Source organism: Aquila chrysaetos, chromosome 25, assembly GCF_900496995.4.
Source record: "Aquila chrysaetos chrysaetos chromosome 25, bAquChr1.4, whole genome shotgun sequence".
Taxonomy (NCBI): domain Eukaryota; kingdom Metazoa; phylum Chordata; class Aves; order Accipitriformes; family Accipitridae; genus Aquila; species Aquila chrysaetos.
Window position 1 is genome coordinate 19,607,845 of NC_044028.1, and position 27,909 is coordinate 19,635,753.

The window sequence follows — 27,909 nt, forward strand, 5'->3', positions numbered from 1 at the left end:
CCAGGATGCTGTGCTATGCTAGACTAGAGAAAGCCAGAGGATACTGACCTCTGAGCGCAGGCTATCTGCTGGTAACAGAGGGCAGGATTATAGAGAAGACTGTGGCACATGATAAGCCATTTAGCCATTACTTGTCATCAGCTGTGCAAGAAGTAGACTGGGTTGTGATTTATTGCTAGCCAAGAACTGATGCACAAAACGCCCACAAACAGCCAGCAGACTAAGCTGGATGTCCAGGCTGTGAGCCCAGTTGCTATTTGCTCCTCCCTCTGAAAACAATGAGCAGAAAGAGCAGGTTTTAATTATTGTGCTAAATTTGCAGCCCTGACTATTTTTATTGTTTTATCTTCCTTCTGGGGATGAAGATTATCCTGTCTTGAATCTGGCTTTTCCTTTCTTTCAAGCTGCAACTCTTCATATTGTTAACAGGACCTCCTTTTCCTGAAGCAGGTCAAAATGCTGGCCATAACCAGCAAGAATGGAGTAATTTGCTTTACCCATCAGCCTCTCTAGCTCCAGCTAGCTTCTAATTCTGGTCTCTTACCCTACCACTTTCCTCCTCTGTCCTACATATACATATATTTTAACTAGTAGCTATGCTGCCTTTGGCTTCTCGATTATCCCTCCCATGCTACTGCTAGGTGTACACTATATGCCACTTAAGCCAAAAGCACAAACAGCTCTGTGTCAAAGTGGATCAGGAGCATGGAGGTCTATCAGAAGTAACCAGGAATTTAATGTTGTGCCAGTTTCTCATAAAGATGATGGCTTTTCCTTCACTGCCACCTCCCACAACTTAAATAAACGTGTGCTCCACTGTGTAAAAGTGCTTAACTTTCTGTCTTCTAGGAGCATGCTCTGGAGCATGATGGGCAAAAAAAAAAAAAGTCCACCTCTGTGTGAGTTGCCTGAACTAACATCCACTTTTAAGTTTCATAGTTTATATTTTAAGAGTTGCAATCCATTGTGTCTTAAGCAAGAGGAAGGTTCTGTCAAAGAATATTGTTGAAAAGAGCTTACCATTCCCAGGGTTGCTCAAGGCTAGGGAGAGGGTGGGCGGTTTGTTACCTGTATATGTGATCAGTGCAACACTACAAAAATTAAACAAAACCAGCTGATTGTTTCTTCCATTTCTTGCAGCACACTGACTTCTGTGAATGCCACCCTTTCATTTTCATGACAAGCACAAACAAAGTAGAGCACCATGCAATTACCTTTTAAAAAGTTTCTCAGAAGTGAGCTCTGGCATCTCGACAGCAGGTGCCAAGCCAGAATCGGGAAGGCAGGCAAAGTGAAGGTGGCTTTCCTGTCATCAGTGGAGTAATTAATGAAAAAAGCAGTTAAACAGGAGTAGCAGGAAGCTGTTGGTGTACCTGCTAATGGAGATGAGCAGGTACTGTTGAAGGAAGGCTCATTCTCTGCCTCCTTACTGTTGTTACATCAGCTTCAAGCTTTATTCATCTGAGCTGAAAGACATGAGTAGTCTTTTACAAACAACTTTTTGCCTGTAATAGGCTCTGGTAGAATCCTCCCAACCTAATGATGGTCTTTATGCAAGAGACTTGAAGGTCGCTAGAATCTCCCCACATCTTCAGATTATATGAAAGGGTTTTTAAAAGCACATGCAGGGATCTTTGTACAATGGTATCTACAAAAACCTCTGTGGCCAGCAGAAGTTCTCCTTATAGGTGGCAAATGTAGGAAATATGCAGGAATGATTCACAGTGAAACCTAGTAGAGTAGGCAGTGAGACTTCCAGTGCTACATCGTACCAGTGGCAGATTTTAAGGAAAGTATGTCACAACTCTTCTTCAAAACAGAGGAGTAAAGTTTCTTTTCTGGTAATTTGGAAGTAGATTATGGGATGGCAAACAGGAATGGCTGGCTTTTAAGCTTCTTCCATGAAGAACCAAACACAGGACTTCCAGTGGATATCCCAGCACTCATTACAGGACCAACCCCATGGAGTTCAGCTGCAACATTGTATGGTATATAAACTCAGAAAGCTGATGACTTCCAGCCAGGCTCAAGTCACTGCTTTTAAGCCAGGTGTTGGTAGTATGGACACAAAAAAACAGCTCTGTTGAGCACGTACTTTCTTCTGTACACAAGCATCCAACATGAGCATATAGTACTGCTGCATGTGGCTTTTCATAATCACATTTGGAAATTCACCATGGGATTTTTCTACTATGAAAAAATACAACTGGAGGATTTCACTGAAGTGTAGTACAGGACTGGAGGCTGAGGGATGTACTTAAAGCCACAGTCTAGCAGGAGTCTGATTTACCAGCTGAATGAAAACAGTGGTGAGGCCTGACATAGAGTACTGAGTCCAGTGTGGGGTTCCCTAGTAGGAGAGAGATGTGACTTAGGAAGGGAGTGCAGTGATGTGCCACAAAGGTGGGAAATGGACTGGAGCATCTTTCACAGGAGGACAGGCTGAGAGAGCTGGGGCTCTTCAGCCTGGAGAAGAGATGACTCAGGGGGATCTTACCAGTGTGTACCTGCTGGGAGGGAGCGAGGACAAGGGAGCCAGACTCTTCTCTGGACAAGAGGCAATGGGCACAAATAAAATGACACAGAATTCCATCTGAACACAAGGAAGCACATTTTTTACCGTGAGGGCGGTCAAACACTGGGACAGGTTGCCCAGAGAGGTTGTGGAGTCTCCACCTGTGGAGACGCACAAAGTCTGACCAGACATGGTCCTGGACAACCTGCTCCTGCTGACCCTGCTTGAGCAGGGGGTGTTGGACTAGATGATCTCAGGAGGTCACCACCAAACTAAAGGAATCTGTGATTTTTGCAGTTCTGTGACTTCTAATCCCACCCCCAAATTTCTGCTGCACCAGACAACAGGGAAATCCTTTAATTGTCTGCAGTGTGAAATGAATTCACAGTGTAACTTAAAACTTACTTAGAAGACCTTGCTCTCTGAACACATTCTCTTCAGTAAATCAGTTTAAGAAAACCTTGCTTTGATGGGTGGATTTGTCTTCTGTGACATCTACTTAAAATGTGACTTTACTGGATGCTGTCAGTGTTTAAATTACTTTCAGTCTGCTAGTGTTTATATTAAATGCAACTTGAGCAGAGCTGCTCTTCTCTTAAGGATTTGTAATAATTTACGTAAGTCATTCACTTAAGCATTCCTTGTACTTAGGTATGTTAAAGTTTACTTCATTCTTAAAGCATCCTTTGTGCTTTTGTAAATACTGTGTGAGTGTTTGTGAGCGTTTTGCATAGTGAAAAAGGCAGATGGCTGAGTAAAATAAGCCTCTAGCATTCGTGAGTAAGAGCACCCTGGTTTAAAGGACAGAATTTCACATCAAAACCTTTTACACTTTGAAGGCAAATGAATAGGCATGGCTTACGGAATCATTTCTAGTAAGGTAGTAAGAAATTAAGCTAGGCTTGTGCACAAAAGGTAATCAATTTGATTAATTCAGTCTCCTGCCTAAAGAATAATGATGGTGTCACTTTCTTGGATATGTAACTGGTGAAAGATGCATGCTAATCTAGAGCAGTAACTGAAACAGCAGGCCTACCAAGGTATGTGGATCAGCAAGCGCTGACGTACAGGATTCTTGTGACAGAGAAACAGTGGTGGACCAGGCAGGCACACCTTATGCGGGCAGTTTTGATGCAAGATTGAAAAGCAGCTATCTAATGGCTTAAGAACAAGCTTCAGCTAGGTTAGTTTCACTTACTGTAGTGTAGTTCTTAAAGTGCCCCATGCAGGTTTCTGTATGTTGGAGAATGCCTAAGAACCATCCAGCAGACACCTTTCACTTGTGAGCCAGGCATAAGAAAGTGGAAACATCCCTTTCTATAGACAATTCCCTTCAAGATTCCCTTTAAAGATGCTTAAAATACACAGGCTAAAAATCTACTTTCAAAGAGAAGTGATCAGTGCTATGTCTGGAAGCTGTCATTGTTCCCACACTGCAAAGGTTCAGCTGACAGTGCCTTCGTTTCCTGTTTCATCATCAAGGAGCGGTGCTGCATCTGCAGGGTCTCTGTCTTCCTGCTCCACAGGTGCTCCCTTTCTTGTTCTGTTCAGTGTCCCACCCTAGAAATTCAAAGGACCAATTAGTGACAAAAAGGATACTGCTCTTCCTGTACACGTACATTGCTACAGCTCTGTCCTGGCCCTGGCCCTTCCCCTCACCTTCTTGCAAAAAAATACAGCTGCCAATAGCTGACTACTATGCACTACATCAATATTTTAGCAGATAGTTCTCTTTTTATGCAGTCCCATTTTTATGTCAGGGGAATTACTTCTATACACACCCAACAGCTATTACATCAATAAAAGCAACTTGGTGATGCAAGACTCTTCACCTTTTATCACACTTACCTGTTTCTTGTCCACAACATTGAGGCTAATGGAGGCAACAACGCATGCAATAGTGTTTGCCAACATAAAGATCATCATCTGTTGCCAGCGCCACAGGGGGATCTTTAATTCACTAGAAAAGGCCAAAACAGGATAGAACAACTAGTCACTTGAAGATGTTTAAGGCACCTCTATAGTTTATTGCAGCATCAGGTTGCAAAGACACTAATTTCTATTCACACCATTCCACTAGCACTGTTGATGTCTCTGCTCAGAAAAAAAAAGCATTCTCACCTGGACTTTGTTCCTAGAATGTGTCCAACAATAAGATTCGAAAGGCCAACTCCAATCATCTGCACAGAAGTTGCAAGCCCCATAGCTGTCCCTAACGTTGCTTGGGGGACCACAAGAGGTATGGATGGCCACATACTAGCCTGGTAGGAGTAATAAGAAGAGGAATTAACACAAAGCCTTATTTAAAGGTGTTAGATGGTCATTGGTTTAAAAAGGAATTATTCCCACTAAACAGACATTTGTGCTTTCTCTTCAAAAAATCTGGTATTTATCCCTCCCAGCCTATTGGCTGGTTCTAGACCGTTTCCCATCCTTTTCAAGCAGCTTGAGACAGCACAGACAACACATGTTATTTGAAACTGGAATAACTTGACTCCAGCTTTTTGAAGGGGAGTTAGACCTGATGATTTAGCTCATTAAGACTCATAGGAGATTCAGGTGTTACATTCAACATGAAAAAGCACCAGGAAAAGCACAGACAGATTAATGCTTCACGCTGTATCAAGCGGTCCCTTACTCTGCTTTGTGCCCATATTGATTCTTTGGGATTATTTGTTACTAACCAAAGTGATCGGGGGGCCAATGACTTCAAACTGTCATTGCTAAACCTGATCACGAGGACACAAGGGCAGTGATACATGCCATCCAGGATGCAAAAGGAGCACAGCCACAAAATGCCCAACTACAGCAGTGGGGTTGTGAACTTACAGCAGCAAAGGAGTAAGTAATCCCCAACCAGATGGTAGAGACTAAGGGAGGAACAAAGGTAAATGCCAGGAGAGCGAAGGCTGGCAGAGTCAATGCAGCACAGCCAACAGCAAAGACGCCTCTCAGTCCAACGTAGTCCTGGTAAAGGAAACAAACATAAGGCCTCTTACAAGGGGTCCTTGCTTCCCACAGATCCGAGCGACATGAGCGGCTGCGCAAAGTGGGCTGGCATGAGTGGCAGTAACATGTCATTCCCTAGTTGTTGATATTGTAGCAGACTAGCTACTACTAGTTCCTCTTGCATACTCCTGAACCAAGACTGAAACACTTGTCAGAGAATCAGTGTCCAGTATTCATGTGAAATGGCAGGCTTTAATAACGGGGGAGGATATGCCCTGACAATTACGGAAATAAGAAAACAAAGAGTTTGACAAAACAGGGACTGATTACACACAGGCTGTCATTTCCCATCTACTTGCAAAGCTTATCCTCATCCTTTCTGTTCCAGTCTCAGAATTCTCAAAACATACAACCATTCGCCATGGCTTCATGCTGCCACAGCACAATAAAGGGACAGAGGAAAACCCAGGTTAACATTATTTCTTGTTATTCAGACTATTAATTCAGACTAAAGTGCATCTTCCAGTTTGCAAGGAATTAAAGGACTGCTTGCTTAGCAACAACAGGCTAAATTCTGGTTGGGGGGTTGTAACAAAGACATTTCAAAAGATTAGGAAAAAGTTATCAGCAAGCACTTCTGGTTTTGGGTACTCACAATTAATATGCCAACTGCTGCAGAGAGAACAAGGGAGCTGTCGTACACTGCCCCAGCAATATAAGCGGCTGCCTGCTGACTGTAACCAGAATATTTATCCTGGATAAACTTGCTAAAAATAAAATGAAGGGAGGAAAAATTACATAATTAGGATTCTTGATCTGGTTATTTTGACAGAAAGTAAGTCTGAGCACAAACATATGGACAGGAAGGGTTTTAATGAGAGGACTTGTAAACAAGTTTGATTCCATCTGGTTTGTAGTGCCAAGCCTTTGTTGTTTTATTTTAATTGGTGCACACCATAGAGAAACTGGTAGCTTAAATGGCCACTTTGAAGATGCTTCTGCAAGTGCAGAGTAAAACTGCAGGTTAAAATTGGGCATATGTTCAATTACATCAGCACAGCTCAGAAGAAGCAATTTGCCATCACTTGTCCAAAACATACGGATGGATTTTTTACATTCTCTTTGAAGAAGCAGAAAGCATTATCAATCCAAGGGTGAGAATGCTGAGGGGCTGGAAAAATATTTAAAAATAATCCAGCAGCAAAGATCAGCACTGAGTTGAACACCTGCATTTTAGAAGTACTAGGAATTCCCCCTTGGCATCTTAAGGAGACCCAGTTAGAGCAGAAAACATACAAACCAAGTTTTGTTTTCATTGTCAGAAGTCAGCCTTTCACCTTTGTTAGGGACATGCAAAAATGGCATTAAAACTTACTCAAATTCTTTACAGAATTTACAGTCATAACAGCTTAGAAAGATTAGTTTATTTAGAGATCTTGTAGGCTACTTTAACGTGGTTTGGCTACTTGCATGGTTACTTACCATTAGTAATAATGAGCCCTTATAGCCTGTGCTGTCAGCAAAGTATGAAGCAAGAGACTGTTCGCTGAAGATTTACTGCAACAGAATTCGCCAAAGAGCACTGGCCTTGGGACCATTATTTTTCCAACTGGGAAGCACCATAGCATTTTTTGCCAGAAAAGATGTGTGAAACATGACTCTTGGTGCCTGAACTTTTGCTCCACAGGGAGCAAAAAAAAAAGATTCTGCAGGGAGGCAGAATTGCAGAAATGAGGATTCTATGTAACCAATAGATACTGTTTTCAGTTAAAATGAGAAGGCAACTGATAGAAAGCCCATCTCATCAAGGCCTTGACGATCCTTACCATCTTGAATGTCTTTATTTTACTAATAAGTGGTCACTTGTACATTTGTTATGACAACATTGATGACATTTCTTCACTCCCCATTTCACAGGGGCTTACTATAAATCACTAATGAAATACTACCAAAATAATTTTCTTTTTTTTAGTGCAGGCCTTTGCTAACATAAAAGTTCATACTCATTATGTATAGAAGCCACATCATCCACAAACAGGAAGAAAGCAGCAAAATTACAAGTCTGTCACAGAGCCACAGGACAGAAGCAGGAGTCCCAGTTTAGTCAGGCAGGTTGCTGCTTTGTTTTAAGCAAATGAAAGCATAAAAAAGGAAGTCTGCAAGCCTTGCACTGGATGCGAAGGCTTCCTCACTTACAAACCCAGGCTGACACAAGCTTAGCTTTGTTCCAAACACAGCAGACAAAATGCAGAACTGCAGGACGGAACTGCCCCAGGCCTGTGAAGCTAACACCCCACCCAGCTCAAAAGACAGCCACTTTGTTGGACTATCAGAAAGGTGAAATATCTACGGGCTATTTTTTAAATAAAGTATTTCTTCCCCTTCTCCCAAATCCTTCTGATCCTCCTTCAGCAGTGTTCCAAGCTTTAAATATTGGGATTAATGATTTCCCTTTAAGTTATTTTTGCTTTCCTTCAGCAGCCTCCTTCATCTTTGAAGGGAAAGAAAGGTCAAAGAACCCCCATATCTTTAACTAGGTGTTAAAGGCATGTTTCTCTGTGTTTCATGAGTGGAAGGAACGAGCATATTACCCCATATTTCCCAGTCAGCCAAAAATCGAGTGCCTGCAAGGCTCTGATAGGCTTGTATCAGTCAGCGGACTACAGCCATAGATCAATACCTGGCGTCGGCCACAAAGGGGAAGACTCCGTTGTAGAAGAACATGATGGTAAGGACCAGGAGCCAGTAGCGAAGGGGAAGTCGTTGGACATCCTGAATCCGCTGCAAAGATAAGATGTGCCCTCACTCACCAGGAAATAGTCTTCAGCTTCACACTAATGTCACTTTCTGCAAGCCACTGAAGATCACAAAAAAATTAAGAAGTAACAGCAGGTAAAAGGGAATTGAAAGGCAGCTCATGTACCCCTAAGCAAAATTTGGCATGTGCTGACTCCAAAGCATTCCTTCTTTATTCAGTAAAGAAAACAAAAAAAGCTTTCTTATTATTTTTATAAAGGTTGTGGCTGCAAGAGACTATTCTAAGCAGGCTCTATTAAGAGCCTACTGCAAAACCTTAAGTGAAACACAGTGGAAAGATAGAGTATAAGCAGGAGTCACAACACTGAGATACACAAACCAGTAAGAAAGAATACTGTCATGAGAAGGTAGCTGTCTAATAGATTTAAGTGCCATAAAAATTGCAACCTATTGCCTGTAATGCTTGTTCCTAGACAGAAGAATGCAAGGAGGAATGGAAGATAAGGGCTGGCAAAAGATAGTTCAGCGCTGACCAGATTAGCTATTTTCTATCGTGGATCCTGTGAGCCAGGAAGCAGTTCCAGAGAAAGGTTACTATCTAGTTTTATGCACAAAATCCTTCTCTGAGCCACCTCCAGTCAAGAAGTAACTGGCTCAGAAAAGTAATGCCGTTCAGAGTGCTAACTCAGCTCTCTGGAAGGCTGCAAATACATAGGCTCTAAACAGAAAATTTGCACTTGTCCAGTGGCTTGCAGATGCAATAGCCTCAGATATACCTGAAGAACTGCTCTGGAAGATGTAATCAAGTGGTGTTAATGCCCTCTTCTGGCCAGGACCAGCTCTTACTACTGCAGGCTTCCCTGCACTGCAAAAGCAGGGCTCATGCACCCCAGGCTTTCAAAGATTGAGATGGGAAAGCTGCTTGTGCACCACATACCACTTTTTTGGATTCTTGCTGGATAACCCCATCCAAGCCCAGTTGCTTCATGCCTACTTTATCTAGTACACTGACTGTGAGGGCTGAAACAAAACCAAGCACACAGAGCAAGGTACCTGGAAAAGACACAAGAAGTGTTAGAAATTCCTCAGTGTGGAGAGAGCTGAATGACAAAACCAATTGCATGCAATATGCAGAATTCTCTATGACTCCTACTCCTGGCTTCTCTTAACAGCCTTCCCTACTGCAGCCATACAGTAGGACCATTTACCTGTTACCACCCTGTAGGGTCCTTGAGCATTTTGTCCACTAAGCTTCCAATATGCTGCAGAATTGCCTGAGGCCAGTGAAGCTGAAGCCCCACTCGTCTCTAAAGATAGCCACTTTGTTGGACTTTGGCCAGAATGCCTTCTGAACTGCAGCAGGCCTGTGCATAATAAACCCAAGGTTAAAACAAGCCAGAGGTGAAGAAACTTCCATGGTCCCCTGAGCAGGAGAGGTATCGCACATGGGCTGGTACTGGAAGCAAAGTTATACTTCTTCATTTATGTGACCTACTGCAGTTACTACAGCATACTCAGCTCCAGAGAAGTTAGATCATGCTGGATATGCCAGAAGCAAGTTTGGCAATGGGCATCTGCTGCAGACATCCTTCTCCCAGAAAGAGATCTGCATCTGTTTTCTTTTCCAAAGAGCCAAAACAATCTCTGTGATGCATACACACTTTGTCTGATGTATTTATCCCTTCACGGGCTACTGAAGTTGCTGTGCTGTGCTTGCAAATGCTGCCTGAGCCCTAAACTAACAGTGTCAGATGGGATGCAACACACCATACCCATCACAGTTTCTCCTCTGAGAACTGGAATCAGAGGAGAGCAACCGGGTTTCAATTTCTGCAAGAGATTTATCTCACATATGCATCCTTTTTTCCACGGGTGATAGCCCATAATGTTTTGTTGTTTGGGAAGTATCACTTTCCTATAATCACTGAGTCTTTCTACACAAAGGATGCCCTGAGGCAGGTCTCCCTATCATCACCATTCCAGCACACCAGAGTACCTGAGTGCCACTGCTTAACTGCACTGTGAAAGAGATCATCCCTCCCACCAGCGGCAGATCCCATCTCACTGCACCAAAGAGAGGACAGAAACTCAAATCTTCTAAAGATATGAGCCCTAGAACAGATTCACACTAAGAAACATGTAATTCAGATTCTGCTTCTCACAGTAATTTAAATCTACGGTTTTGATCAGTCCATGTGCAAGGCATCTTATGCTGAGACGAATACAGATACTACTACAGAACCAGCACGTTCTGCTAGCTAAATACAGAAGAACAAACACATTAGATTCCTCTTTTGTTTGACTCTCAAGTTTCCATTCCATGGGAGTAAACCTACATTAAGTACTGACTACCTGTGACTGCAGATGTTAAAATAGCTCAAGAAAACTGCAGACAAAACTGTCAGGCTGACACTATAGCTTTAGAGAGGGTTTTCAGATATCAATGAAGAAAACACCACTCCATTGCATACAGAAAGCAATGGGAAAAACTAGAAAATAATGTGCCTCCTCCTGCTAACTTCACTATCTCTTTCAGGTACTTTTCATAACTGGACAAAACAGGCTAGCCTCACGTCTAGAAGACAAAAGGCCAAAGCACCAAAGAAACTCACCTCCCCAGAGTGTCCACTGCATTCCAAATTTTGCCTCAAACTGCTGGGTGAAGAAGAAGTTGAGGACACTCCCAAGACGCGAGAAAGACAGAGTCAGTCCAAATGCCAGTGCCAGTTCCTTCCCCTTGAACCAGAAGGCTGTGATACGATTCTGCACAACTTGGAGAAGACAAAAATCATCTCTTGAATAGACTTGGCCAAGAGCATTGCACAGAACCAACAAACACAGCCTCTCAAGCTAGAGTGCTTAAGCTGGAGTAAAAGAAAGACCTCTGCACATCCCAAATGGAGGTACTATGTGTCAACTTCGCAGTCCATTTGAAAACATACTAAATCATGCTGGGACATGGGAGGTGAACTTAGACTTCAAACAAGGCAAGAAAAACAACCCCAAAGGCATAGTAATCACACATCAGTCCCCACCCTTGGGAGAAGGACAAACTTGTTAGAGGGGAAGACTTTTAAACATTTTGGCCCACATTAAATCCATGCAACCCTTCAAGGAGCAGTGTTCTTCTGTTAGCAAGCATTGGTTCCTGGTGCAGAGCAGGTGAAGCTGACTGGTAGGACAAGGGTCTAGGAGGCAAAATAAAAATGTATCATGACCCTCTGGTGAGGCGTAATAAAGAATGTGAATTCCTTACTAGTAAGTGATCCATTCCCAGAGCCAAAGAGCAGTCTTCCTGTTAGCATCATTGGAAGGAGGTATGGTGACCCCTTGAAATGTGAGCCTAGAGCAAAGATTGATGATCCCAGCACAGTCAGAAGAGAGAAAACAAGGACACCAACTAGGAAGAAAGAGAAAAAAAAATACACAAACCTCAACAGACATGCTGAGATCAGGACAAAAGCATTCTTTGTCAAAAAGCAAAAGAGCAACCCCAAAACACACCAGTAAACCTGTGGGCTTCTATCAGTTTAGCCTCATTATTGTAATTTTGTAAAGACTGGTCTCTTTATAAAATGACCTGGGAATCCTCAAAATAATGATGATATTATGATGGTGGAAGGTTAGAGAGGCAGAACAAGTCAGAGAGAGGACTCTGAACTCTCTATATAGAGTCCCTGTTCCTGTCCCGAGCTCCACTACAGACTATGGCCTAGAGCATGCGATCTCTTTCTCTGTGCCTCTGTCTCCTCATCTGTAAGGTGTTTACCTCTGTGATACAGAAACAGAGCATAGCTGCATTTGCTGGGACTGCTAGGTCTCAGATTATGGCACATGCCAGAAAAAATGTCAGAGCAGGGAACAGAACACCACTTTATCAGTTTGTCCCATTGAAAACAGGTAACACTGTTCCCTGTTATATGCATGTCAGAGGAAAGCACATTTACTGCACTGCTGTGTAAATTCAGATAAGTCAGTGGTCAAAGGATTGAAACGTCTCAGTTGCTTTCATGGAACTGCTCAACTAACCGTCGCGCACTCCACACACAGAGCTGTCCCTCCTCTCCCATCCCTCTGTGATCTTACTGAAGTGGAACCTTTGATCATCCCTTTGCACTGAAAGAACAGCCTGAAATCCCAGTTCAGTCCAAGAACAAATTAATCGATCGTCAGAACTTACAGCGATTTCCTAGTTTATCAATCAGGAATCCAGCCAGAATAACCACTACTGCATTTCTAGGAGAAAACAAGAACAGAAACATTTGTGTCTTGCTGCTGGGAAGCAACTAGCAAACTACCCTGCCCCACCAAAGCAAGAGAAAAGTGACTTACGTCCAAGCATAGATCGCGTACAGCAAATTGTATTGTGCAGGTGTCATTCCCAAGCCTTCAACACAGTCCAGCGTGCTATTCTCCCCAGTGCTGTTATGATGGGTTCCATTGGGGCAGGTCAAGTTCTGCATAACAAGTCACAGAGCCTGTGTTAGGCAGCAGACACGGATGAAAACCCACACATTCCTTTAAAAATGAAGTTAAGCTCTTGCCTACTAGATTTCTATTTCTTCTACTCAGTTCCCACTTCCATGACCAGGAATTAGAGGACTTGTGTCTTCTCTCAGCAAGCCAGCCCTTGCCAAATGAGAAATGACTGGCCACCAGCACGTCTTGTCTTCCCTTTCCCTTTCTGTGGCAGTAGCGGCAGGGGCTTAGCACTTTTATACACATTTCAGTCCAAAAGAAAAGCCAGGAGACTGCACCATGAGGTTTATTTGATCCCTTAATTTCTTGGCTATAGTTTAGCTTGATCTGACTCTTCATTACATACTATAAAGTCTTAAGCAGTATGTAAATAGGAAACTTAGCAGTAGTCCATATTAACTCACAGCTATAAAGCATTTGCTGAACAGTAGGAAACCAGCAGTCCTAGCACAATTTAATAATGTCATTTTTGCTACTGAAAAGCAACATCTTCTCAACACCATATGACCAGGAAAAAACTCTCGATCTTCCAACTACTAAAAATCTACCTGCATTGGGAAATGGACACTACACAAGGTCCTCCACACAAGTAGGCACAAGCTTAACGTCTTGAATAACCACAAGGAAAGCGTGATTTTAACCACATGATTTTTATATAGCCAGCATATTTACAAACCCCGCAGATCTGCCGTAGTAAAAATGTCTGAGGCTGCGGGGAAACAGTTCTCTAGAACAAAGTGTGTTCACTGCAAGCACTGGTCTTAGATGCTCCGACTACCACTGTACCACTTGTGTAAGGCAGGTAGAGGCTAAATTCACCAGAGTAGAAATATTATGAGAGTGTCAGCAGATAAAACCACTGTTTGCACAGTACCTAGTACAGAAAAATATGGCTTGGTTTCATTACCCTATAAAGTTATCTAGGTAACAAAATATGACAACCTTTCCTTTACTCAGTAAATAAATAGATGACTCTTCTCCCACAGACCTACAGAAGTTGTGGAGGATGAAGGAATAAATATGGACCTATTTTTTTTGTTTTTACTTCTGTTTTCAATGACAAACTGCACCCAATTTAGCCTGGAGTTCACTGTCTGAATGTTATGGATTAACTGCATTTAAAAAAAAAAAAACAACCTTACATGCAAGCTATATATATTTCTTCCCTTGTTATTGAAGCAAAGAACAGGACAGCGACTTTCAGCCTACACATACTAATCTACCAGCAGATGGCACACACGAGTAAAATCATGTCTCAAAAGATATGAAACAAATACAATAATGACAGATAAATGAGTCAAGTAAGAATTTGTCAGGTAATCAGGTAAGAAGTCTGGGACTCCTGCATCCCTGGAGAAATCCCAGAAATCAACTGGGATATCTGTCTAAACCCTGAACAACAAAATTTCCTGGCATTTGAGAATACAACTAGTTTTTAGACAACAGAGTCCTCCTGTGGTCTCCTGGCAGGGCTCTGTCTTTTGGCTAGCAAAGACAGACGTGATGTGATACCTGCAGTATCAGGAGATTTGGATCTGAAGACCAGAGCGTCTTTTCTAGTCTCCTATCTCCGACGTCGCTAGTCTTCCAGTCCAGTGTAGGTACTCACGCTCAATTCTATGTATCTTCTACGTGCAGAGCGGCGTGAACACCATTCTAACTCTGGACTTCATTAGTGTAGCAAACAGTCATTTGGAGTGCTGACAACCATCGAGCAAGGTCAGGTTTTAGATTTCCAGTTCTCCAGGCAGTGGTGAGAACCCAAACCCCTCACGGCTCGTCCCAGCTTCGAGCATCTTCTTCGCAGCAAACATGCCAGTGACAACCCCTCACCCCCGGCACCTGGAACATAAGACCCCAGCGCACGACTCCGGTACCGACCCCGTAAGAAGAGGTTCTGAAACTCTACCGGCGGCCAAGGCCTCCGTGTTGCTGGTTCTGCCTTGTTTTGCCCGCCCGGCACTTACCCCCTGGAACTGCTCCTGCAGGACGCTGGGGATGTCGAAGCAGAAGTAGGAGCCGAAGGTGAGGAGGCAGTTGAAGAGGAGCACCGCGAACCTGTAGGAAGCTGCCGGGGCAGAGAGGACCCTCTCACACCCTCCACCTCACGGCCCGGCCCGGCCCTCCCCTCCCGCAGGCCCCGGCCCAGCCCGGCGGGCCCAGCCCGGCGGCGGTGGGGGCGGCGGCGGGACGGGGCCCGACGCGCCGCCGCCTGCGGGCCCCGCGACCCCGGCCGGACCCCGGCCTGCTCCCTCCCCGCCCCGCCGGCGCTCACCCCGCTCCGCCGCCGCCATGCCGCCGCCCGCGCCTCCCGCCGGCCCCGCCTCGGGCCCAGTCCCGCCCGCAGCGGGGAGCCGGGCCGGGGCCGGAGGCGGCCCCCGCCGCTCCCCGGGCTGAGGCCGCTGGTAGGCCGCGGCACGGCCCCGGGGCCGGGGCCTCCCCCGCTGGGTTGAGCCAGAGCGGGAAGGGAATCTGAAGGGAAAGGATCGGGTTTGAAAAGCAGCGTGGTAAACCGGCGGAACTATCCTCTGGCAAAAAGAGGAAATTTAGTAAAGAGAATTAAAACCGGTGCATATAAAAGGAGGAAGTCAAGTGGGTAAGCACAAGACGGGGAATAGCTGATGAGGGAGCAGCAGCGCGGAAGAAACTGGTTTGTCATGCATCATAAGCTGGAGTCAAAAATGCGATGCTTTGGGGGGGGGCAAAGGCATATCTTTTGGGATGTGTCAGTAGAAGTGTCTTGTGCAAGAAATGGGGAAAGAGAGCAGTTACTTAAGCTAGTAGGCAATGCTGCACAAGAACAGATAGAAACCAGCCAAGCATAAATTAGAGGTTTCTAGTTATCAGAAGAGCAGGGCCCTGGTAATGAAAAGAGGAAAAAGAAAGAAACAAGAAGGAAAAAAAAAAAAAAACCACAAAAAAAACCCCAAAGACCCTCTATGATCGAAAGGGTAAGTATATTCCTCTTCCTGTTTGAAGAATATTTTCTACCCAAACAAGGCACAAAGAGCCATCAAATAAGGCAGGCCTCCCAACAGCAACAGGGAGGGCCAGTGCCTTACCTGATTTTAAAATAGAGCTTGATGAATACATGAGTAAGGTTATGTGGCATGGCTGTCCTTCACAGCTAGCAGCAGGACTTGGGAATCCAGAGGTTTCTTCCCACTCCTGTGTCAGTGAGTCAAAGGTACACACACAGCAGGGAATACCATGTTAAACAAAAGTTTTTCAATAGTGGTGTGTACTGAAAATAGTTCAGTAACTAACAATTTTAGGAGCATCTGACTTGTGAACAGAGTCAGACTACAAGATATCCTTAAAGTCTATTTTTATAAATGCTGTTGTTGTAGACATCGCTTGTGCTGCCAAGTAGAAGGTTTTTATTTTATCCTACCCTATGATTTCTCACTTCCTTGGGCTGCAGGCATGGAGGATGCTGAAACAGCATCGTTACCTTATGTGCAGAGGATGCTTCACGTTGCTGACCTGTGTCATCCTCACCTAGCTGTGGTAAGCTGACCCTGACAAGCAGGTGAGCTCCCACCCAGCTGCTCACTCACTTCCCTCAGTGGGATGGGGGGGAGAATCAGAAGGGCAAAAGCGAGGAAAAAACAAAAAGCCTTGTGGGTTGAGATACAGACAGTTTAGTAAGTGAAGGGGGAAAAAAACAAGGGAAAAAACCCACCGAGTGATGCACAAGCAATCGCTTACCATCAACAGACTGATGCCCGCCTGGCCCCCAAGCAATGGTTACCTTGGAAGAAACTTCTCCCCTAGCTTTCTTGCTGAACATGATGCTACATGGCATGGGACATCTCTTTGATCAGCTAAAACGTGGTTGTGTTACCAACATTGTTTTCCTCACCAGCCTGAAGCACAGCACTGTATCAGCTGCTGTGAAGAAAATAAACTCTTTCCCAGCTAAATCCAGTACACTAAGAACCAGCTCCTGAAAGCAACTCTTTTGGCCAAATAAAAATATTTTATAGCAGCATTTAGCAAAAATAAAAGTGTCTGGATAACAATAACATTTGTATATACATGTGTATGTGTGTATATATGTGTATATACAAAAATAAATGTGTGTGTGTGTATATAAAACATATACAATTGTGTCTGTGATTGATTTGAAAACTAGGGTTAGAGCTTTCCTAATGACATGCAAGTTTTCAGGAAACTAGCTGGGTTTTGATTCTAGGTACTTCCTTACAAAAGCTATGAAATGCTCTCAAGCCCAGTTCTTTCTAACACTGCTGCCCCTCATTTCGTTCCTAATTTACGTCTTCATGAAAGACACCTGCTGGCAAGTATCGTTAAAATGGCATCTGGGAGAGCCTTTTCAGCTATCAATATACTGCAACAGCACTACTTTTTAAATTCAAAGAATGAATCTAAGATTCCAGACTTGAAAATAATACATACATGCAGGGTACTAAAGCCCAAAGACTCTCAGATTTTTTGTCAGGCTATAACCATTCCTAGCACCGGCGGGGGCATGTACCAATACTGCTGGGAGCAGCAGCAGGTTCCCATTCTGTGTGAAGCTTTGTAGCCCTTGTAAGACATGTTTGTGCCACTAGTGGTATTTGTATCACACTTCAGGAACCTGTGTTGCAATCACATTGCTTATGAAAAATACTAATATGCTGGACAAAATTCACTGTAGTGCCGAAGGGGTGGAAAGGAAAAATACATATCAGCATCCTGCTATGTAAATAATGAGTTGAAGATACTGGATTCCTTTGCACAGCGAGTCTGGACCCACACTTCCAATATTCTCCCTTAGAAGTGTTTTGTTTTCCATATATATATTTATATGAAATCTTTTCTGTATATATATGTGTGTGTATATGGATATATATAATTACATATATTTCATAATGTTCCATATTATATATATGGAAATAGATAATATATATTTTTCACATATATGAAATATTTCCCCCTCCCTCCTTTCAATCTTTGGCTAACAGGCTATGTGAATTTGATGTGTTAGAATTAATTCACCTTTTGAATTTTACTCTTTTTTTTCCCCCTTTTAGCTCCAGCTCATAAATGATCTGGAGTAGAGATTGAAGGTGTGTTTGATTCATGAGCCCTTAGTAAGACTCAGTATATATAGGACTAATGATGGTGAGGTCAAATATTTGTGAGGGATTTGCAATGGTGGCATGAATGTTTGTCCAGACTTAGGTTACTGCATGTCTAGAAGAACCTTTAGGCTGTCTTTAGGGAGGAAAGGGACAAGCATAAAAACACTTTGGGTGTCTTGTCAGTTAAAGATAACTTTTTGAGCATGGCCAGGTGAAATACTTTTCTGCTGAATCTGTATGTCAGCAGCTCTGGTCTCTCTGCTGTTGATCAGAGCTTCCTAGAGGAGAATCAGAAGTAATAGACATGACTGATTAAAAATCTATGATCCAGAAATCATTTGGGAACACTGAACCTGAAGACTATTGTTATTTCCATCTTCTATCCAGTAAGAAGTTTTTATGTAGTAGAAGAGGTGTGGACTTGCATCACAAACGGAGTGGGAAGATCCAAAAAATTTAAAACTGAAGAAGCAGCAGTGCGTCAGAAACCTCATCTACTCACAACACTTACGGGCAAGAACCAGACCAATTCAGACAGAGGAGAGAAGGAGGAGAGCTCTTTTTCCATTACTGCTTCAAGGAAGAGAATTAGTATTTGATAAGAAAAATCAATTAGCTGACAAGTAAGATGGAGATTCTGAACACAACCTATGGAAACCACCCTTGAAGAAAACCTGTAATGTAGGGGATCCGTGATGGCTTTGTAAGTTCTGGAGCATGGTTGTGTGTAGCTGGTTGACTCAAGGTTTGCCTTAGGTTCTACCTTGTAAGTATATCTATGATTTTAATAGTCTCCTGGCTATTAGGTCTCTTATATTCTGTCAAATTCCATTAATCTTAACTTGAATTTGTTGGTGTTCAGTCATTCTGATTTTTATTTGAATGATTACCTGGTTCCTACACCTGTGCATCTATAAATGTATCATCATAACATTTTGCCTTGACCGTAAATTTATTCCAAAACTGCAGAGCTTTTGTTATTTCCTGAAGCTCTCAGAAGTCTTGGTTTTAGTCCTCTCATAAAAACCTACACGGATAATTGTAATTAAGTTTTACAGAAAGCTTACTGAAAGTAGTATAAAGTCCTTCTCCTGCCCTTGAAGTTCTTGTGCCAGTTTTTCTGATTATATAGCTTCAATTTTGTATCTTAAAACAGGCAGTCTTTTCTGGTATATGTTTCCTCTTGTTTATCTGGATTTTTCATCACAAAGATCTCAGTCTCAGGGACTCCTCAAGTATTGTGCACAGTCCTTCAAGCTTAACGCTTAACTTACTAAAGCATGTGTCATTATTTGCATTCTGTTTCCAAGTGATTGCCTTCCATGAGAGAAAACAGTGAAATTGGTTTTGTGACAAGTTGTGTTAAATCTTTTTGAAAAGAAAAGATACTGTATTTTTTGTTACCTCTTCAGTCATGAACAGCCAGGTAAAAGTATAGTTGTAGTAAGTACAACGTTTTCAGGCAGATGAGTGATTTTAATTTGTCAGGTGTTATACTTCATTTTGCAATGAATTGTGTATTTCTTCTGAAAACAGAGGAAACAGAGCATTAATATGTAACCATTTAACATATTTTGCCATATCCTTCTCATGACTGCGTATTTTTCTTACTGAGCAGGCAGTGTCTTCTCTCGGGCTCGCTGCGTCCCCAGAGGTTGTTCTGCTGCCAAGCTCCGAACCGTCTTTTTGCTGCTGATGCTGTCAGAGGCTCCGTCACCAGATGATGTGTGCTGCTTACTGCCGAGGCCGAGTGGCTGAAAGGGATGAAAATCCCCAATGCACAGGGTGAGCAGGGGAGAGGAGGAGGGTTTACAAAGGCAGGAAGACCCACACTTGTGTGTGTTTGCTTACTGCAGTGTCTGAGGGATGAGCTATTCTTTTTTTTCTGTAATGTCCTGCTGTTTCGAGGGAGCTCTTTAATATAATTAATAATGTAACCTTCCTTAGCATTACTGCTTCATTTGCTGATGTTCATTCCAGCTCGCTTAGAAGCCATCCCTCCCACGGGTTCAGGACAGACCTTAAAACCCACCATGGATTTAATATGGCACTAAACTAAGGAGTCTTGTTAGTGAATTATATTCTTTGCCCTTGTCAGAGGCAGAATTTTCCCTCTTTGCCGAACTGCTAATAAAGGCAACCTGACTCTTTTGGTACTTGTACTGCATCCCTTATTGCCATATCTGAGCATCTGTCTGTCACCTTAAATTTGTACTGAAGGTCTTTTTTAAATGTAGCTTAGGTTTCTAGAGGCTCTGCAAGAGTCTCTCTCCTACTTTATAAAAAGCAAATGGAGAAAAATGGGGGAGTTGATGTAAATCTTCTAAGCACTAAGGTGTGTGCAGCTGCCCCTTTCTGCTTGAAAAGACTGTCCCTACCCAGGCATGTCCCTGCACCTGGAGTTTGTCAGCTGAAAGCACAGGAGTAAAAGTGGGACTGGGGTTAAGGTCCAGGACATGGGAAGAAAACAGCATGCTGGTACAGAATATATGTGTCAAAACTGACATTTGAAATCTCCCATCCTACTCACTTCATGTTTCTCTGTCTCTCACTGGCATGGAAGGATAGCAGGTGCAGAAGGCCTATTATAAAACATTTACCAGCAGCCAGTGTTTCTGAAAACATCATGAGCTTCTGCACATTTTACTACACCTCTACTCTTTCTTAATTTATCATGAGATACTCTTCCTTGCAGTGGCCATGTTTTTCATATAATACAGCTTGCTTGGGGTTTTGGGTTTTTTTTTTCCTCTCTCTACCTTATAGGGCAGGGAGTAAAAGGTCTGAGATCAGCAGGCCAGGACATCCCGGCCTCATTCAGGAAACCTTTTTTGCCTTCAGCTCAAGGTCTACTTACCGATTTAATATGCAAGAAAAAAATGTCCACATGCAAGTTAGCAAAAAAAACCACCAACACTGAACTTACACTTTGCATGCATTTTTGGTGTTAATATTCACTGTGAATGTAATTATCATCTCCCCTGAAAAGCACACTTGGATATCAGTAATAAAGCAATGAGAATTAATAAAATACAGAGATGGAAGATGGAACTCTGATCCTGCAGATCCTTAGGGCAGATCACCACTGCAATCAGTGGTTTGGTAATTAGCACAATACCATCTTAAGGAAATACTATACCATTTGCGTATCATTTCCTGATGTATAGCACAGCTCTCAAGTGAACTTCAGCTGTGAGTACTGGGGACAAGTTAGTGCACAAGTTGAGCAGTTTATTGCGACAGATCAAAAGATAGATAATAGCTGGGTATACACTAACTTTGGAGAAACATGTGAAAAAGACCTTTGCTTTAGGCAAAGATGCAATTTTTAAAACTGTCCAGAAAATGCTTCTGAAGCGCACTGAAGAGAGGTAGAGGAGAAATTAACTTTTCTGTTGCTAAACCTTATCATTGCAGCAATGAGGAGTGCACTTTAAAATTCAGCAAACCAGTAGATTGGAAGAAAACTATGTCAGATTTTATAAATCTGTGTTTTCATCAAAATATTGTCAAAAATATAATTGCTTGAAGCATTTCAAAGACAGAATCACAGTGCTAATAGTGAATTCATCTCTGCTTTCTTACCTTCTTTAAAGAACTCAAATAAAATACATTGCAAAAAAGAAGGCGAGTTGCCTTCAGGGATGCAGAAATCCGTGTTTGCGGATCTCAGGGATTTCACCCAGAATGAAAGTTGCTTTTACTATGGTTTTTGAATGCTAAACAAAAACTCTCCTGAGCCTTCCTATGAGGTCTAACTTCCTCCTCCTCTCTTCACCATCCTGTAAGACTAAGGCTCTGGTTACAGTTCTGCAGAACCTTCAGAATGCCTCCTTGATTAGCCATTAGGATCGCACAGGGAATGGATCACATTACATGGCCCCTAACAACTCTCTGAGATCTTGTTTGCTATTTGCACCATCTTGCCTGCTGCTCCTAGATTGAAAATGCTTTTTTTTGTTTGTTTGTTGTGCATATTTATACTAGTGCCATTTACACTACTGAAGAAATGTAAAAGAGTAGCAAGGATGAACTGGTGTGCATTTTTTCTCCCATTGGTTACAGAAAGCAAAGTGCTACATCAAAGCAGTTAATTAAATTTTGACTAAATGAGAGTATTATTTGCAAAACAATGATGGAGTGCTTAGTAGGGTGAGTAGATGTAGGGTGAGCTAGTCTACACAAAAATTTCATGGTTGTGAAGGTATCCAATACATAGTTTTATCTACCTTTTTTTTACAGTCCATTTAATTAATAGAAACTCTGTGTAATAATGTAGAAAACTACATGCAGTTTTCTTCAGTGAGAAGAGAATTGAACAAACAAATATGAGAGTCTGGTCTGTAAGTACCTACCAAGGAATGATGTTTGATTCGAGACAGCTCCTGAGTCCTGTAGAAGGTACATTAAGATCCCATGGCTGTAAATTAAAAATAAAATATTTAAAGCTGGAAATACCGGTAAGGATTTCCAAGAGATATGGTAGATTGTCTATTTAAAAATGAAGGCTGAATATCTCTGTAACATACATTCCCTGGCCAAAGCACGTCATTATCACAGTTCAGAAATTACTGGGTGAATGAGGTTTTGTAAAACTACCAGAATGTTTTTTTCCTGACCTTAACAAATAGAGAAGAAGCTTCTGTAGTGGGAGATGAGCTCAGTGGTCTTCTGTAAACATTGCCTTTAAAATGTTTATGGAATTTAATTAAATTATTTGAAGCTAAATCAAGAGTTCCCTTTAAACTTAAAAGGAATACCACTAAACAGTTCTTAATGCTAGACAGAGATAAACCTCTTTAAAAAGGTCTTATACGATCCCATTCCCACAGCTAAACTTTGCCAGTCAACTTTCCAGATACTGTCTTAGGAAGTGCAGGTAGTTTTTGCTGTACAGGTATTTTTAAACAAGAATAATCACTCCTAAAGAAAGTCTGTTTTACAGAAATCCTACCTCTGCCACAACTCTCATATTGGTACTATGATGCCATAATTTTCTGCAGAAACACCAACTTGGATTTCAGCTAAATATTATTTGAAGGTAAATTCTAACCACTATAAACAATTTAATATTTTCCTTGGCCATGTGCCATCAAGATGAAAACCTAAAACCGTTTATTCTTTCACACAGCAAAGTTCCAACTGTCCAAAGGAAAAAAAAAAGGCTAATGGGAGATTATGTGGTTATTAAAAAACAATGCTGATTTTGCTTGCTTAGTTTCGGTGTTTCTATGCATTTGTCACTCCTTGTGTGTTGCCTTTATATTATCTACTTGGAAAAGTAAACTCTTTAGGAAAGGGATGTTGCAGTCGTATCTATAGAACAATTAGTTTTTAGCGTATTGTTAGTGCTAAGCAAATAAAAATTTGAATCATATAAGTTCCTGTGCTAGATGCAATAAAAAAACAAGAGGGATACAATAAGCAAATATTTTTCTTGCCAACTTTCATTGTGAAGTGGTAATTTTAACTCTTTCTCACATGTGGCAGCACTTAGCATTTGTGCTGTTTCTTGACTCATCTCTAGACTTCAAATTATTTATGGATTTATAAATACAGGAATGTATATTTTAATGTATAATTTAACTTAAGGTAATCACCTGTCTTTTTCAGAAGGAGCTTTAACAACGTTCTAGGACTTGAACGAGCTGTCTTTTGTAGAAGGGAGAATGTCCTTAAGCTCAGATCACCTCACCTCGGGGATGCCTGCTGGACCTTTTGAGATTACAGTCAAGAAGTGGGGGTAATACCCTGAACTCATCAGGCTACGCAATTTTATGGGTTTTAATTATTGTCCCTCCCATTGTTATAGTTTCTTATGTATGTGGGCAAAATGCAAGAAAACTTTATAAATGTTTTTTATATAACCTCTAGATGACATGAAATTAGAAGTTCAGTGTAATGAGGAATGAACCAAAATAAATTGGTGAATAAGCCTTCTCTCACCCTTTACCTGCCTTATTTCTCTCATCACCTGATCTTGTAAATTTTTATTCATAATATTTTAAATGCAGTCAAGTTTGCTGGTGTGCTATTTTTGCTGTGAATAACAGTACAACTTTTTGTCATATATAGTTTCCCATGCAAGACAGTGCGAATCAAGGCCCAACATGTTGGTCAACTTTTTGAGTTTTAAATTTTTCAGCGGGATTTTTTGCATTCACATTTGTTGCTTATGTGTATACACCCGTTGCCTCTGCTGTGCTCGACTGGACCTGCTCTGTGTAGGGAATGTTTGAAAATCTGATTGTTACATTCAAATGCCTCATGATTTATTGGTGATCCATGCCATAACTAATTACACCTCAGACTCTATCATTGTAGGTCCCTTATGAGTGAACTACTCCTATCCTACCCTACCCTACCCTACCCTACCCTACCCTACCCTACCCTACCCTACCCTACCCTATCCTATCCTATCATATCGTGTCCTATCCTGTCCTGTCCTGTCCTGTCCTATCCTATCCTTTCTGTGTCAACTCTCCTTTTTTGGGAGACAAACATGTTTTTTGCTATAAAAGTAGCTGTCTCTAAAAGCTGTCATGCAATGAATCTATAGTATACCAGCAATATAGTTAGCTATAATGACATAACATAGGATGAAACAGTCATAAGACTTAAAACTGTTAATTACCAATGAGATGTGATACTCCCATTGCAATTATGCTTTATGGGTAGGGTTAAAGTTCTTTCCCTTTGTGTAATATGAAGCTTTTAGCGTCATTGCTAATCATGACTTTGGAATTATACTCTTCTTCAAGAGCTCTAAATCGAATGTGTGTGTTGGGACCCTTTTCGCAAATCAACACCTCATTTCACTATCGTGCCAGGTTGGACTCAGTACGGAGAAGATGGCTTTCTGCTGCCTTCCTGCTTGAACTCCACAGTCTTAAGATCAGCTGAGCCCAAGATCTGACTGCTCCGAGGTTTGCCTACAGTGGTTTTCTGTAGCTGTGCTGCAGAAGGGAATAGCTGGTCCCTATCCAAGTACAACCCTTTTGGCACTTCCCTTACCTTGATAACTCTATTACAGTCAGGAAGCGGCAGTGCACCAAGGCAGACTGTCGGCCATGGCAGTGCTTCACACTGCCATGGAAAGATGGAAACACAGGTCAAATGCAGACTCCGGATCTGCATTTAGCCCTCAAAAGCTCCTTTGCTCTAATGCCAGCTCTAGCACCCCTTCCCTTTGTGGTCTTTTGGGGTCCATTTAACGCTTCTGCCTCAGTTTCTTCCATCTCTAAACCAGAGACAATATTCACAAGAAGGTGTAAGACCTGATTAGTGTTTGTAAAGTGGGAGTTACTGAGTATGTTGCTGTGGATCTGTAGACTCATACATACCAAAGACAGATATTTCTTACATAAATAATTAATAGACATATCACTGTAATCCCACTCAGTTCTGTATTACTTCTGCTTGCAGGATACAGAATCATAGAATTGTTTAGGTTGGCAAAGACCCTTAAGATCATCAAGTCCAACTGTTAACCTAGCGCTGCCAACCACCACTAAACCATGTCCCTAAGTGCCGTGTCTACAGGTCTTTTAAATCCCTCCAGGGATGGTGACTCAACCACTTCCCTGGGCAGCCTGTTGAAATGCTTGACAACCCTTTTGGTGAAGAAATTCTTCCTAATATCCAGTCTAAACCTCTCCTGGTACCACTTGAGGCCATTTCCTCTCATCCTATCACTTGTTACTTGGGAGAAGAGACTGACCCCCACCTCACTACAGCCTCCTTTCGGGTAGTTGTAGAGAGCGGTAAGGTCTCCCCTCAGCGTCCTTTTCTCCAGGCTAAACAACCCCAGTTCCTTCAGCCACTCCTCGTAAGACTTGTGCTCCAGGCCCTTCACCAGCTTTGTTGCCCTTCTCTGGACACGTTCCAGCAACTCGATGTCTTTCCTGTAACGAGGGGCTGAAAACTGAACACAGTACTTGAGGTGCAGTTGAATATGCCCATACATATGCTGCTATGTACAACTGACTGCCTTAGTATTTAGTTTTCATTTGTTGTATGTGAAAATTCCCAGTTGCCTGTGTTTTTGCAAGACTTTTTTCTACATTTTTTTTTTCCTAGATCACAAGATTGTCCTGCATGGGGCCATTTTTTATCTTTCTGCCTTAGTTTGCCTGGTGTTTAGTATGCTGCTGTTGTGGCTTGTACTTGGAGATTTAGATGCTACCTTATTTACTATTAATGATAAAAAAAATTATCCTGTTTAGGTGATGAGAATTTCATCTGCCTTAAGCTCTGTTTAGTTTGCATGGGCTACAGAAACATTTTCCAATTGGTACTGTGGACAATTCTTTGATTACATTTTAACCAGGATGATTTTGTTTCTCTTCTGTGAAAGTAAGCAATTCACTTTAATCTTCCATTTCAGTTTTTTCCCCCCACATGCTAACACAACAGATTTATCTATAAATTCTGATGAAAGGAACATTTAAATCCACATAAAAGTATGTTAAATTGGATTGTTTACAAAAACATGAGGGCATTCATTTGTGGAATTTTAAAAAAAAATTTTCAAGAAAAAGTTTGAGATCTGAATTACACTATTATATCTTTTTAAATGAGGACCTGTTTGAAAGTAGTATATATTTCATCACTACATCTGACATGGTGTCAGAAAAACCAATTGGATTTATCTGATTTAGTACTTATTGCATGCATGCAGGGGAAAGAGCTACATAAAAGTACTAGCATAAGGGTTTAGTGGATATTTCTTTTCTAGGTATTTAATAAGCAAGTTGGAGATTCAGATTAAACATCATTCTCCCATGTTTAGAGGACAGTATGAGTCACCAGAATCAGAAGGTTACATTGGGTGTGCTTATTTGGTGGTGTTAGATGTGGAAACTTGTTTTATAATACATCTGTAGAAATGGAAGTGGGCGTCTCAGTTCATCTGTGAGCAAAATGTTCCATGTTGTTTTCTATCATGCTGATTTTATCCCCATGCCTACTAACAACCACTGTTATCTGGGATGATACTCTATGTGATTGAACCATTGAATTTTCCTCTGAACAACACAATCCTATGTAACTTTGGGGTATATCCCCTTTTTTGTCACGGTGTTTATGCTGTTGTTGCCTTGCCCAGTTGAAATTCAGAAAGACTATATATATACTTTGGCTTGTTCAGTTTGTCTAATAAAATCCAATATTTGGGACTCTAGTGCTGTAAACTATTTAAAGGCAGCTAGAAAGATACAAACAACTCTTTACTGCTGTAAAGTATTGCTTGCCTACAAAACCAGATTTGTTAAATTATCTTTAGTCTAAACACAGCTGTATTGCAAAATGCAGATTTCAATGGTGTTGTAAAGCAGGTATGTCTTTTTTATCCAAGTTTTTCAGCCTTTAATAACAATACCAAATCTGAAAACCTACTTCTGATTTTAAGCTGTTAATTTAAGCAGTTGTTTAGTCTCCTCCTTTACCACCCAAACTGAAAATGTTTCCTTACAGTGAATGGGCCGTGTAGTTCTCTTGGCCTCTCTTTGGCCGTTTTTCTTTTAATTTTTTAAGAGCACTGTACCAAACACTAATTGATTCTTCGGGAAAAGCTCTATCACTGTAAAGGGACAGTAAAATGTGTATGTTCCAAGAACCTAAACACCTAAGTCGTTCAATAATTAGGTTTTTAAAGCGTCTATTCTTGAATTGTAGAAATCTGAGGAAGAAAAAGTAAGACTGGACTTGGATGAATGGCATCTGAAATGTAGCCACACTGTAGTTTCCTGGGTGTTAACATATATGCAACTAACACAAATGAGCACAGTTAGCACAAAGTCCTGCATCTACTCGTTAGGCTCAGGCTGAAGTGTTGCCCCAAGTGATGTAAAAAAAATGCATCCCTAATACCTGAAATCTTACTGCAATATCAGTTTGGCCATTCGTTCTTCCTGGCTGGTGAGTTCTCGGCGGCTGTTCTGCACCCCCAAAAGAGACAAAAGTAAACACTGCTGAAAGGCGGTTGAGTACCAGAGGAGTGGAATTTGGGGTGCTACAAAGGAAAGTTTAACTCTTGAAGTTGGTCATATTTTCTACGCATAAATTTGCCCTGTAACTTTGAAATATTTTGTTTAGAAAATTAGAAATGGCAACTAT

The 27,909-nt window shown here is 41.8% G+C and overlaps 1 protein-coding gene and 1 long non-coding RNA gene across 7 annotated transcripts; one reads left to right on the forward strand and one right to left on the reverse strand.

Moving 5' to 3' along the window:
• Nucleotides 1–2,594: 2,594 nt before the first annotated feature.
• LOC115335623 (major facilitator superfamily domain-containing protein 1-like) lies at nucleotides 2,595–15,055 on the reverse strand. 2 transcript variants are annotated; one of them, XM_030001587.1, is made up of 13 exons: nucleotides 14,976–15,055; nucleotides 14,668–14,768; nucleotides 12,554–12,678; nucleotides 12,402–12,457; nucleotides 11,478–11,621; nucleotides 10,834–10,992; nucleotides 9,159–9,274; nucleotides 8,145–8,245; nucleotides 6,120–6,231; nucleotides 5,345–5,482; nucleotides 4,637–4,776; nucleotides 4,364–4,475; nucleotides 2,595–4,075 (listed from the first exon to the last, which is right to left on the reverse strand). In XM_030001587.1, the coding sequence occupies exons 1-13, from the start codon at nucleotides 14,992–14,994 to the stop codon at nucleotides 3,959–3,961; spliced, it is 1,440 nt and encodes a 479-aa protein (XP_029857447.1). In that variant the 5' UTR covers nucleotides 14,995–15,055; the 3' UTR covers nucleotides 2,595–3,958. The 2 variants fall into 2 exon arrangements, with proteins under 2 accessions (XP_029857447.1, XP_040976140.1); XM_041120206.1 differs by lacking the exon at nucleotides 14,976–15,055 and adding an exon at nucleotides 14,213–14,542 and having other exon boundaries at nucleotides 14,668–14,851.
• Nucleotides 15,056–15,174: 119 nt separating this feature from the next.
• On the forward strand, nucleotides 15,175–25,431 carry LOC115335625. 5 transcript variants are annotated; one of them, XR_003921486.1, is made up of 6 exons: nucleotides 15,175–15,296; nucleotides 16,125–16,232; nucleotides 18,181–18,559; nucleotides 19,412–19,578; nucleotides 23,407–23,536; nucleotides 24,624–25,431. It is a non-coding gene; the product is annotated as an uncharacterized LOC115335625 (long non-coding RNA). The 5 variants fall into 5 exon arrangements; XR_003921482.2 differs by lacking the exon at nucleotides 24,624–25,431 and having other exon boundaries at nucleotides 23,407–23,743; XR_003921485.2 differs by lacking the exon at nucleotides 24,624–25,431 and having other exon boundaries at nucleotides 18,181–18,538; nucleotides 23,407–23,743.
• Nucleotides 25,432–27,909: the final 2,478 nt, after the last annotated feature.

Bases quoted from the DNA above. Each gene is read 5' to 3' on its own strand.
- LOC115335623 (XM_030001587.1), bottom strand. The intron at 11,622-12,401 runs GTAAGTTCTGAC...CTTTCTTCCTAG, and splicing joins TGATAAACTAGGAAATCGCT to TTGGTGTCCTTGTTTTCTCT. The intron at 9,275-10,833 runs GTGAGTTTCTTT...TGTCTTTTCCAG, and splicing joins GCAGTGGACACTCTGGGGAG to GTACCTTGCTCTGTGTGCTT.